General features: G+C 31.9%; 2 protein-coding genes across 2 annotated transcripts in view; both read right to left on the bottom strand.

The window, feature by feature from the left end:
• The window catches only part of HELRODRAFT_192738 (hypothetical protein), a gene marked incomplete at both ends in the record, with an annotated part of 4,635 nt that extends 2,352 nt beyond the window's left edge, over positions 1 to 2,283 (bottom strand). Inside the window, 6 exons of the mRNA XM_009023637.1 lie at positions 42 to 107; positions 212 to 789; positions 924 to 1,062; positions 1,192 to 1,379; positions 1,787 to 1,875; positions 2,237 to 2,283. Coding sequence (XP_009021885.1) covers positions 42 to 107; positions 212 to 789; positions 924 to 1,062; positions 1,192 to 1,379; positions 1,787 to 1,875; positions 2,237 to 2,283 — 1,107 coding nt within the window. The remainder of the gene's footprint in view (positions 1 to 41; positions 108 to 211; positions 790 to 923; positions 1,063 to 1,191; positions 1,380 to 1,786; positions 1,876 to 2,236) is intronic.
• Positions 2,284 to 9,766: 7,483 nt separating this feature from the next.
• Positions 9,767 to 12,193, bottom strand: HELRODRAFT_192737 (hypothetical protein). The gene is made up of 7 exons (XM_009023636.1): positions 11,659 to 12,193; positions 11,455 to 11,570; positions 11,261 to 11,379; positions 10,876 to 11,024; positions 10,682 to 10,781; positions 10,435 to 10,605; positions 9,767 to 10,265 (listed from the first exon to the last, which is right to left on the bottom strand). The coding sequence occupies exons 1-7, from the start codon at positions 12,028 to 12,030 to the stop codon at positions 9,811 to 9,813; spliced, it is 1,482 nt and encodes a 493-aa protein (XP_009021884.1). The 5' UTR covers positions 12,031 to 12,193; the 3' UTR covers positions 9,767 to 9,810.
• Positions 12,194 to 12,647: the final 454 nt, after the last annotated feature.

Here is a 12,647-nt window from a genome sequence, read left to right as displayed (position 1 = left end):
TCTAGGGCCTCTTTATTATTTTCAATCTTTTTGAGACTGACAGCGTTGACGTCAGGCACATGTCGGCCTTTCTTCATAACAGCCGGTGGAATCTTGGTCCCTTCAAGCTGAATGAAACGCAAAAAAAAGATAAATTACCAACTTATCCTTCTACTAAAAATTATAACTAATATTTTAAACAAAATTTAACAATTAAATAATAATAACAAACATTTTTTTGAGAAAGAGTGGCTGACGCGCCAGAGAGCTCCGTAGTTGATAGGGACGAGTTGATATTTTTCTCAACCCGCGTCCTATTGAATGCAAACGAACCACCTCTAGGCCTATTATTATCGTTGTCGTCGTCGCCATCCTTCTTTTCGCTTCTAGCAGGTGCATTTTTTTCTGGGAACATTTTAAAAGATGACTTTCTCGTCATGTTAGAAAACTCTGCTGAAACCTTGTTTGCAGAAGTAGAAGCAGCTGCTGTAGAAGCAGCAGTAGTAGTAGTAGAAGTGGTAGTTGTAGAATTAGTGGTAGTAGCGTCGTCGTCGTTAATGTTAGACGGCAGCGACGCTATTGTTTTTCGTTTTTGTGTAATTTCTTCTAGGCTAGGCGCAAAGAGATTTTTATTACGCTTCATGTTTGAAACAAGCGGAACAGTCTTTTGGGATGTAGCAGTTGTCGTTGCATGTGGCTGGTGGGCAGTTGGTGATTCGCGACTGACTGAGCTCTCTTTAAACGCTGTTAGATGCGGTGTTGCTGCTACAGTCGCTGTTGATGCTGCTGCAGTCGCTGCTATTGTTGCTGCTGTAGGACCGTCAGAATAATTATAATATTCTTCATGAGTAACGTAACTCAATATCCAAACGATCATAATAATGCTAACACAACCACAATAATAATATCAATAAATAATAATAATAATAATAAAAACAACAAACCAGTGTCAAGGTCGAAAGATCTCCTAGCAGTGCTATCGCCACCAGCGTCTGCAGCGTTTAAGAGATTAGGATTAGAGCCAGTTGTTAGTGACGACTTGCTGCTTCTGTGTGATTCCTCATCAACTTCTGCCAGGATATTCTGCGTGCGTGTACGTGTGTGTACGTGTGTGTGTGTGTGTGTTTGAGTGAGTATGTGTGTGCGTGTATGTGTGTGTATGTGTGTTTGCCAAAGTACCAAAGAAACCGCAAAGAAAAATGAGATACAAACTGGCATTGGGGACAATCTCTGAGACACATAAGTGATCGGCCTCCTGTTTCTTGGCTTGATCATGTTTCTAAATTTAGCGCCAGAGTGCTCTAGAATAGGCTGCTGCCGCTGTACCTTGTTCAAATCCACGATGACGTCATTTGTCATCGAAGTGGGAGGAGCCAGTGACGCGGAGGGTGGTTTTAGATCTGTGTGTGCGCGCGTGTGTGTGTATGTGTGGTGTGTATGTTTGCTCGTTTCTAATTAATAATAAAATGATTATAGTTATTATTATAAGTAGTATTAATACAATTAATAGTTGCAGAAATGGTAGAGATAGTAGTAGTAGCAGTAGTAGTAGTAGCAGCAGCAGTAGTAGTAGCATCAGTAGTAGTAGTAGTGGTAGTAGTAACAAAATGAAAAAATTATTGATAAACAATCAACTCATCATCATTACCTCCATCGAAAAATTTCACTTTTGGATTATGAGAGAACTTTTGGTTGAAGATATCCTGAAAAAAATTGAACATACACACACATACATCCAAATACATACATACACACACACACATACACACAAATACATACACACACACGCACACATACTCGCACACACAATCTAACATCGTCCAAGTTATCTTCACTAGAGTCTTCTGAAAGCCTGCTATGACCACTATCAAAGCTTGGCCATTTTTTCGTCTTGCTCTGAAAATAAATACAAAGGGGGCGGAGCATGTATTAGAATCACGAATAATTATGAGTAATTATGAATGACCGTGAACAATTACAATATTAAAATTATGAATAGCATATTTTAAAATGCAAAAGTTAAAAAAAACATGAGACACTTAATCATATCATACTATTAATAATTCAAACTAAAATACAAATTAAAGATGTAATCATCACCCTCATACAAAACATCAACGCTAGTGGTGAAGAATAACAAGCTGACTAACTGTCGCATCTGTAGAATTGATCAACAACAACTACAACAGCCACAACAACAACCACAACAACAACTACAACAGCCACAACAGCCGCAACAACAGCCACAACAACAAACCTTTGGCTCATTCTCAAGAGCATCATCAGGACTTCGTGGCAAGCCATCATCATCGTCGTACTTCCTTCTATTCTTGTGGTTGTTGTTGCTACTGCTGCCAATACCCAATATCTCGTCATCCGAACAGGATAATTCGCCCCCAGACATCTGGTGAAGAAAAAATAAAATACATACATACATACATACATACATACATACATACACACATACATACATACATACATACACACATACATACATACAAACAAACAAACATACATACACACATAAATACATAAAAAAAATATATACTTCATTAGCTGTGGACTTGACCAAATTTTTATTAAAAATAGAATTTAGTTGTTGCTTTATTGGTTTATTATTATTGTTATTGTTGTTGTATTTGTTATTGGTATCATTATTTAGTTGTCTTTGTTGTTGTTGTTGTTGTTGTGGTGGAGGTGTTGTTATATCTATGGAGTTTGACGCAAATACGCTTTCAGCAGATTTGCTCATTCTATTCATTGGCAGCTTCGTATTTTTCCTGTAACAATAACAACAACAACAACAATAACAACGACAACAACAATAATAATAACAATTTTTATTATTATTATTAATATAACAAAAAAAGAGATTAAATAAACTACTTTATTTTTTTTCAATGAAAAAAACGTAACAGAATCGATGATGACACAGGATTTAAAATAACGAATGAATGATCAACGTCCAAATAAACTTAGAGGCACGCACGCACGCACACAAACACACATACACACGCACAGACACACAGAGATACTGACACACACACGCACAGACACACACACGCTGACATAAAAACCTCTAATCAATATGTGTACATACAGTATACAATGTATTGTTGACAAGATGAATAAAAAAAATCAACCATGGTCGTCATCATCATCATCATCATCTTCGTCGTCATCATCATCACCATCAACATCATCATCATCACCATCTACATCATGATCATTATCAGTAACAACGTTATCACTACCATAACCCGAGGCAGCAGTACTATCACCACAACAATTCACAGGTTTTTTTTTATGGTACAGGCTTAGACAAATACACAAAAAAGGACCCACACAAACACACGCACGCACGTACACACACACACATACATACATACTTTTAGACAAACATATATACAAAACTATATAATCTACCTTTAGCACAAGAATACATAGATACTTAGATACACACACATACGCGTGCACACACGCACACACACACACGCACGCACACGTAGGTGCGTATGTAGGTAGGTAGGTGCATACTTACATTGTATACAACACACTGTCAATAATTTGGTTGGTTGGTTGGATGGTTGGTTGCCAATGGCGATGTAATAACAAATATAAAAATATATCAATAATAATAACAACAACAACAACAACAACAATAATAATAATAATGATATTAAAACAAAACCAAAAACAAAAATGATAAAGATAAACTGATCATGAAAATAACAAAATAGCCATTGGCAAACATGTACACAAATATACCTATCTACCTACCTACATACCTACATACACACACTCACAAACACATACTCACACACACTCACACACACACACCCACACAGAGAGAGAGAAAGAGAGAGAGAGAGAGAGAGAGAAACAAACATACATTCCATTATATGTGGCCTATATACAACCTCAGATCACAAGATCCAGCTTACATTAGCATTAGTATGATATATTTCAACATCAATAAAGAATTATACATTTGCGCGCGCACACACACACACACACACAAACAAACAAACAAACAAACATGCATACGTAATAGAGAAATACATACAGAAGCACACGCATAAACATATATACAAAAAGCTAGAACAGGAAACTTCACAAAAACAAACACGTATAAATTAATTTTGTTGGGTACCAAGTGAAAGCTTTAACATGTATGAAACATAAAACCAGCCAACACTTATCATTTCAACAATCATCAATCAAACAACAATAACAACAACAACAACAACTACAACCACAACCACAACAACAACAACAACGAGTAACCCACTCGTCAGTTGGAGTAATAATCATAGGAATGGATGAGACCATATCGGCAGTTGATGACGTAATTGGATTGGCCAACTTCATCATCATCATCCGAGACGGGCCAGCCGCAGAGTTCAGCATGGAGAAGTTATCCTCGAACACTTCCAGAACCTCCTCTGATTCAGACGTTCTGGAAGCTGCTGTCGTTGCGGTCGTCGGTCGCTTCGGGGTTATCAGCTTCTTGAATATGTTGATTGATTTTTTCTTCTTTAAATCTTTGCCCTCTGTGTATGTGTGTGTGTGTGATTAGTCGGTCGGTTGGTTGGTTGGTTGGCTGTGGGTTTTACACACACACACACACACGCACGCACGCACGCACGCACACACACACCTACATATGAAATAATAAAACTTGAATATTGATAACACTCAACCAAGCCCTGCTAAGAATTTATAACCAAACAAACGAACAAATAGACTAATTAGAAGAAATGTCTATGAATATTAAATAAAATTAAATATGTATATAATTATTTGTAGTTATTATTATTATTGTTAAATATTATTGTTATTACTATTTTTATTTGCACAATCTTAAAACACACACACACACATCTTAAAACACACACACACACACACACACATATCTATAAGCAAGCAACTCATGATTAGTAAATAATGATTAAGATCCAATCATTATATATGTGAGTGTGTGTGTGTGTGTAAGAATAATGATAAGATAGAACTAAGATAGCTAGAGAATATGTGAGAAAAAAGTATTGCAGTGAGTAATCCAATTAAAATTTATAAATTTATGTAGAAAAATCGTATCTCTTGTTAAATAATAATTTTTATAAATACGCACACACGCACGCACACACACGCACACACACACTCTCTCTCTCACACACACACATTATATATTTTAGTATGCGTGCCTGTGTGTCTGTGTGTATGTCTGTGTGTAAATATTGGAGTCTCATGTTGTACTTATGGGTGATCGCATTGAGAAGAGGGATAGTCTTAATACTCTACGACCACATGAAACACTTGATATTTTCCATCCGTGGTGAATCGTGTTAAACGTTAAACAGCAGAGGCATACGTCTGGAGGAGCGTCAGATCTACTGACTTGTACACGCGATTTGTACACTCTCACTGAAGACTAAAAACCGACTTTTTTCTGACAAAGCCTTACGCATTATTGAAACAATATTCAAAACAGTGACGAAAATTCAAAGAATCTTTGGCGTGTTGCCAACAAGATGTTGGCTAAAAGTTCAAACAAAAAAAATTTTTTTTTTTTGAATGAATGACAAAAAAATTTCGGCAAACAATTTACTTAACGAAGATAACTCTCAGAAATGTTGATCAGATTTTACAATCTATTGAAGATAAAACTGCAAGGACAATCGAATCGAATCGAATCGACAAAAGGCACATCCTGATACTCGGCTGCTTCAAGATACCTCGATGTTGGATAGACGATGTACGTTCTCTTACTTTCAGTTTGTTGCTGATGGCCAGGATACTTGGATTCGTTTATAAGTTTTTCCGACGAGTTTCGCAGACCTCTGTTTGTCTACGTGTCGGTGAATTTCCATCCAAATGTATACATGCCATGATCCAACCAAGTATCAATAATGATAATATTGATAATAATAATAATAATAATAATAATAATAATAATAATAATAATAATAAAAGAAATAACATACATAATAGTATCAACACGAACGAATTTTTAGAAAAGCCATTCAATAAATCATTTATTTATTCGTTGATTCGCTCAATCATTGATTCTTTCGCTCGTCCATTCGTCCATTCATTCATTCATTAGTTAATAATTCATCCATTTATTTATTTATTCATTCATTCATTGAATCATCCAATCTATAACAGCAACATAATCTTCGTTAACATCAACAACAGAATAATACTAACATCATCAATTATCAATATATTCTCGTAAGTGAACGAACGTACGAACGAACGAACAAATAAACGAACGAATAAACAAATGAACGGATAGACAAAGAAATATAAACAAATTTAAGCAAAAAAATTATCAGAATAAGATTAACTTCATTTAATTTTAAATAAAATTTATTTAGTTTAGCCCACAAAGGCGTATATCAATTAAAAATATAAACTATGCAAATCTATATGTTATTGAATTATATATATATATATTTTTACAATATTCTATAAATTCTATAATTCAATATTCTATAAGTGTAAAAATTATGGTCTATTACCAACATATATATATATATATATATATATATATATATATATATATATATATATATATGTGTGTGTGTGTGTGTGTGTGTGTGTGTGTGTGTGTGTGTGTGTGTGTGTGTGTGGGTGTGTGGGTAACTTAGTAGCTTACATCAAGAGTACTTGGACTTTATCTATTTAATAAGAAAGAATATTTTGAAAAAAAAAAAATTCTTCATCATACAATACTTGAAAATAAGACGTGACGATGATGATGATAATAATAATAACAATAATAATAATAATAACGATAATAATAATAAGCCAAAATACTATTACTAATACTTTTGCTACAACTTCATCCAATAGTTATAATTCTGCATTGTGTAGAGGGATTATGATAGTTATGATGCGGAGGAGATCAGCATTCTTCTAGCCCTTTACAAGTTATAACTTTCACTCATTCCATTCTTCAATCAATCTATTACTGATTCAGCATTCATTCATTCATTCGTTTCGTAGCGTTTTTCATATAATCTCACTTTCATATTTTTTACGTTGAAAATAAATACGTTTTTCACCGATCCATTAGATTCTTCATTCACTCATTCATTCATTCATCCATTCATTCATTCATTCATTCGTTCGTTCGTTCGTTCGTTCGATATACGTTTCACACTGTTTCACGAATTGGATTTTATAATTAAACTTTCACATTTTATATCATCCATTTATTAATGGAAGCATTATTCATTCATCCATTCGTATTCTCGTTCAATCAACCTACCATTCAATCATTCATTCATTCAGTTGTTCATTCATTCATTCGTTCATTCATGCATTCATTCATTCGTTCATTCATCTTTTCAAGTGTCAAACTAGAATGTAGATATTTGATTGTCTCATTATAAACATTATTTCCATAAGGTAAACATCTCATTATTCATACATGCATTCGTTCAATCATTCATTCTTTTGTTTATCCATTCATTACTTAATTCATTTTTTCCTTCATTCATCCACTTATTAGTCCATTCATTCGTTCATTCATCCGTCAATCTATCATTTTTCCATTGATTTTCATACAGTCTGTTACAGCACACACCACTAAGTCATTCATTTACTCAGTGTCATTCATTCTCATCTTCCACTCATTAACTTATTCATTCATTCATTCATCATTCATTCATTCATCATTCATTCATTCACTCATTCATTCACTCATTCATTCATAATAACAATATAATAATATAAAATAATAATTTTCAAACCTTGATTCAGAAGTAAGGTGTTGGGTTTGTTGGCATTAGCCATTTGATGTTATTATTATTTATTATTATTATTAATTATAATTATTATCTTCAGCAACCTGCAAATTAGAATAAATATATATATAAAATCTCTTATATATATATATATATATATTATATATATTATCTGATGGTTGATTGTTGCGCTACTTGCATGCAAATGGGGCATATATATAATCTCTTTAATTCTTTTTGCATTTAAACCCAGCATCTGCTAGAACAATGGCAGGTAGCTTAACCATTACACTATTACAAATATTGTTATATATATATATATATATATATATATATATATATATATATACATATATATACATATATATATATATATAAATTGAAGTAGTAGAAGTAATAGCAGCAGCAGTAGTAGCAGTAGCACAATTAGTAGTAATACAATCTTTTACTTTATATCCATACTAAAACATAATTAAATTTTAACTTGTATAATAATAACTTTAATAATGCAACTTTACTATTAATTCGACTTAACCTCATAAATGAGCAACTGTTATATTATATTAATATTTATGAATGATTATTATTTTTATTTTATCATATAACAATTATAGTTATGTTTATTGTGACATTATTTGCAATACATGCAGCGCCAAGCAATGAATAGAACTTATTGTTGTAATGTAATGGATAGATTAAAATTTTAAAGATTAAAACTAAATAAGCTACAGTTTTATTTTAAATGTGTGTCTGTGTGTGTTTGTGCGTGTATGTGTCTGTGAATGTTTGTATGTATGTCAGTATGCCTGCCTATCTTTGTATGTAAGTGTCTCTATGTTTGTTTGCTGTTCAAAGTAAAATGAATTGTAATGTGTGTATATTTAATTATTTATGAATGTGATTGTGTACAAAGTAAAATGAATATGTGATGTTTGTTTACTAATCATGGTTTGTTTGTCCTGATTTCCCCAAAATATGTCTCTTAACTATTTTATTTAATTAAATCTTTAATAGCCAATAAAATGTCATTTATTAATGATTTTAGTGAAAATTCAATTTATATTAACCTCAACCAGTAAAATTATAAATAAACAATTAATCAATTAACTAATTAATTATTATTAAAAAAATTAATTTAATAAAAAAACAATAGACCTCAATCTCAAAATTCTTTTAAAACTAACTGTAACTGAGCATAACACAAACCTACCCTAAATTTATACTAAATATCATTTCAAACTTAAAATTATTTTTTATTTTATAAAAAAGAAATTAATTAGCAATACTTTTTAATTTTATTCTTCTGAAATAACTTTGCTAGCTTTTAAAACACCTGAAAAAATCTTTAATTACAAAAACGAACAAATCTTTCTTGAAATTTAATTTAACGTCAATTGAAACATTAAAAATCGAATCAATCTTTCTTCTTTTAATTTTAAATTCTAAAAAAAGCGAATTTAGACAGAAAAACTCTTGGACAACCACAACAAACCAACGCATATACATTAACCATCGTAACTAACAGACGTCATGTTTACCATTGTGGTTTTTTATGGAAAGCTTTTTCTATAAATTTACAATTCATCATAAATTTTTTTTGATGTTTGTTTAAATATACCTTTATTTTACACAAAAAAGCAATTGCGGAAATCAATTTTTAAAAAATTAATGCAATATGTACGCAAACAAAATGGTTATTTTGGAAAAAAAAACCTGAAAAAGAACCTCAAAAATACTGTTTGAATTAATTTTTTGGCGTATTTTTCACCAATAAGCGAGCAGATGGTAGATCAAAGTGAAATAAATACATCTTTCATAATTAATTATCAAAAATATTACACCTATACAAGATCAATCAACTATAGAGCAATCATTCATTTAATTGCTTTTGTTTGTAACAGTCCGTAGTAATTATTTAATTATTATTTTATTTGACCCACTGATTATAATTATACCCTTCACAATTATAGATCACACACACACACACACACACACACACACACACACACACACACACACACACACACACATCCCTCTGAGTACTTTTATTTCACAAATATCACAAAATTTAAAATCACAATCTAGCATAATTAGACAGTAACTGTTGAACCATTAAAATACTATCAACAAAATCATCGACAGCACAGCCATGCCTTTCATACTGATGAACATATGTCCGATTTTCAAACAATTTACACGTTTTTTCTAGCGCTTCATCAACTATATACATTTGATTGACGTCATTATAAGCTAAAAGTGAACTCATATGCTGATTAAATATTGGCCTTTGGTGATGCTTAAACAAAAAACCGTTTGGCTGGTATATTGGATAAGAAGATTTCAACTTTAAAAATTCATTTTTTACGGCTACTTTATTGTTATTATTATTTCGTTTGCTATTATATTTATTATGACTGTTGGTGTTGTGGTTGTTGCTGAGACTACATTCAAAGCCTCTGTTGATCAAGATGTGGGCAAATGCCTTGCTATTGTTCAGTGTTCCGTCGTACTTCAATTGCCATTCAGGGTCTGAGGTTGAGTGATGACATTGGTAATTCAATTAAAATTTATAAACAACTACAATAATGATAATAACAACATTAACTAGCTATAATAATAATAACAATAATAATAGTAATAATAATCATAGCAATCACACACAATGACAACAACAAAATCAAAAACAAATATTGCAAACCAAACTGGTTGCCAGGCGTCGCTTGCAAATTATACAGCCGACCTAACTCTTTCAAAGTGCTGGCCCAACTGTAAACCGTAAACGGCCTAATTAGGTCACTAACCATCGGCGAGGTCATCAGTGACGTCATTTTGAGGTCGGGGTGGGGCGTGAGGTGATTGATGTAATCGCCTGTTTGTTAGAATTATAACTTCTTTCTATAGTTACAGTAAAGACTTTAAAAGTAGCGAGAGTAACAATGAATGACCTAGGCAATCATAAGAGCCAATTAAGCCATCCGTAAATGACGGTAAGAAGGCATGGACTAGATTCATTGAAATCAGTCTGTTGATATCTGAAAGAGAAACCTGTACGTGCGTGTGTGTGTGTGCGTGTGACACGATCCATTAACATCAACATCCATAATTATAATATAATCAATAATAATTATTATTCACTAACCTTAGTTAATCCTAACTGCAGCTGACAGGTTTTTTGCATTCCATCATTACTGAATGCAACGATAGAGTCGACAGCCTCGTAAATATGTGCTAATGATAGGATAGAATTGTAACTCTGTACAGCTATCTCGCCAGATCTGTATGGCCAAACTGCGTTAATTGGAATTATTATGTCATAATTAACTTGCATTGATATGCGTGTATTAATATTATAATGTCATAATGTATAGATAGATAGATAAATAGACAAAGATAGTTGAATAGGTAAACAGACAAACACATAGACAAACAGATAGATTAAAAAACGCAAACAAAATTTTTTAAAATAATCTTTGAATGAATATTTTCATTCACTAATTATTTACATTTTCCCTAATTTTACTTACTGACTTGACTGATAATGGCAGATTTATCATAATACTCCCTCAAATGTCTAATTAGGTAGGACCCAAGACCTGAACCCGTGCCCCCGGCTAAACTCATCATGGATAAAAATCCTCCTAATCTGTTAGGGAAAGAATAAAAATAATTTGAAATTAGGGTTAATTATAATTAATAACAATAATATTATTATTTATACCTGTCACATTTTTCAACTTGATGCCTAATTAGCTCATCTAATGAATCAACAACTTTAGCACCAAATGAATAAAAACCCTGAGCCCAATTATTTCCAGAGCCATATTTATGTGAAATCTTATAAAAAAAAATAATTTACTTGTTAATTAATTAATTAAAATTTATTTGATACAAATTTTTATACAAATAATAAATCATATCTTACCTTAAACTTTTTGTTGTAAGACCATGTTTTGTTCAGCATATCAGATGACACCGAGATTGATGACAATGACGATGACAAAACTCTATCGACAACTTTTGCTTCCGTATCAATCAATACGCACCTAGCGACGTAACTATTCCTATTTTTGGCACTATTTTGAAAAAATATATCTAAGCCATCTTCTTCGAAACTATCTTTTAGAATTCGATTTTGATTTAATTTTATATTTTGTGCCGTTTTATTTTCAGTATCTTTATTTTTATTATCATTACAGTTTTCACTTTCGCAAAACAATTCCTTTGCTAGCGTTGAAAAAAATTCGTGTCCTATCTGATTTCCGTACTGGCCGATTTGAATCGTTACAACGGACATTTTGAAATTTAATTTTTTAATAATTCAAACAAAGACACAATTTTTGCTCCACAATTTTATCAACTTGTAGTTTAAAAAGGAATATTTCAATTTTATGTTTCATTTTTAAATGTTGTTAAAGTAAAACTTAACGTTACCATAGTAATCAACATAACGCAGGTGCTCGAACCAAAAAAACTAAGAAACTTATTAAAAAAGCGCATACTTCTTCACAGTTACACACACACACACACACACACACACACACGATCACTCACATACAAACTAACAAACAAACCATTTATCCAATCACACAAACGAACAAACACACATACGCATACAAACATATACACATGCCATATACACAAAATTAAATACTTACACACCTACAAAAACGCTTCAATAAAAACCATTTACATATAATCTAACATTTTAAAATTTAACATTAATTACATATATATATATATATATAGAGAGAGAGAGTATAGATACACACACATACACACACACTTACATAAACATAAATAAATATATAGAGAAAAAGTGAGAAAAAGAAAGAGAAACAGATAAAGAAAAAGACGAAGAGACAGACATAGACAGACAGACAGAGAGACAGACAGACAATAAAATACAATGAC

This window comes from Helobdella robusta, assembly GCF_000326865.2.
Source record: "Helobdella robusta unplaced genomic scaffold HELROscaffold_37, whole genome shotgun sequence".
Taxonomy (NCBI): Eukaryota; Metazoa; Annelida; class Clitellata; order Rhynchobdellida; family Glossiphoniidae; genus Helobdella; species Helobdella robusta.
Note: the sequence above shows the minus strand (reverse complement) of the source record. Positions and strands in the feature narration are given on the sequence as shown.

What these genes read in the sequence shown, in the direction of transcription:
- HELRODRAFT_192737 (XM_009023636.1), bottom strand. Translation starts at nt 12,030, where the DNA reads ATGTCCGTTGTAACGATTCAAATCGGCCAGTACGGAAATCAGATAGGA. An exon ending in CTTACAACAAAAAGTTTAAG is followed by an intron (nt 11,571 to 11,658) that starts GTAAGATATGAT and finishes TTTTTTTATAAG; the next exon opens with ATTTCACATAAATATGGCTC. An exon ending in TGCAGTTAGGATTAACTAAG is followed by an intron (nt 10,782 to 10,875) that starts GTTAGTGAATAA and finishes ACGCACGTACAG; the next exon opens with GTTTCTCTTTCAGATATCAA.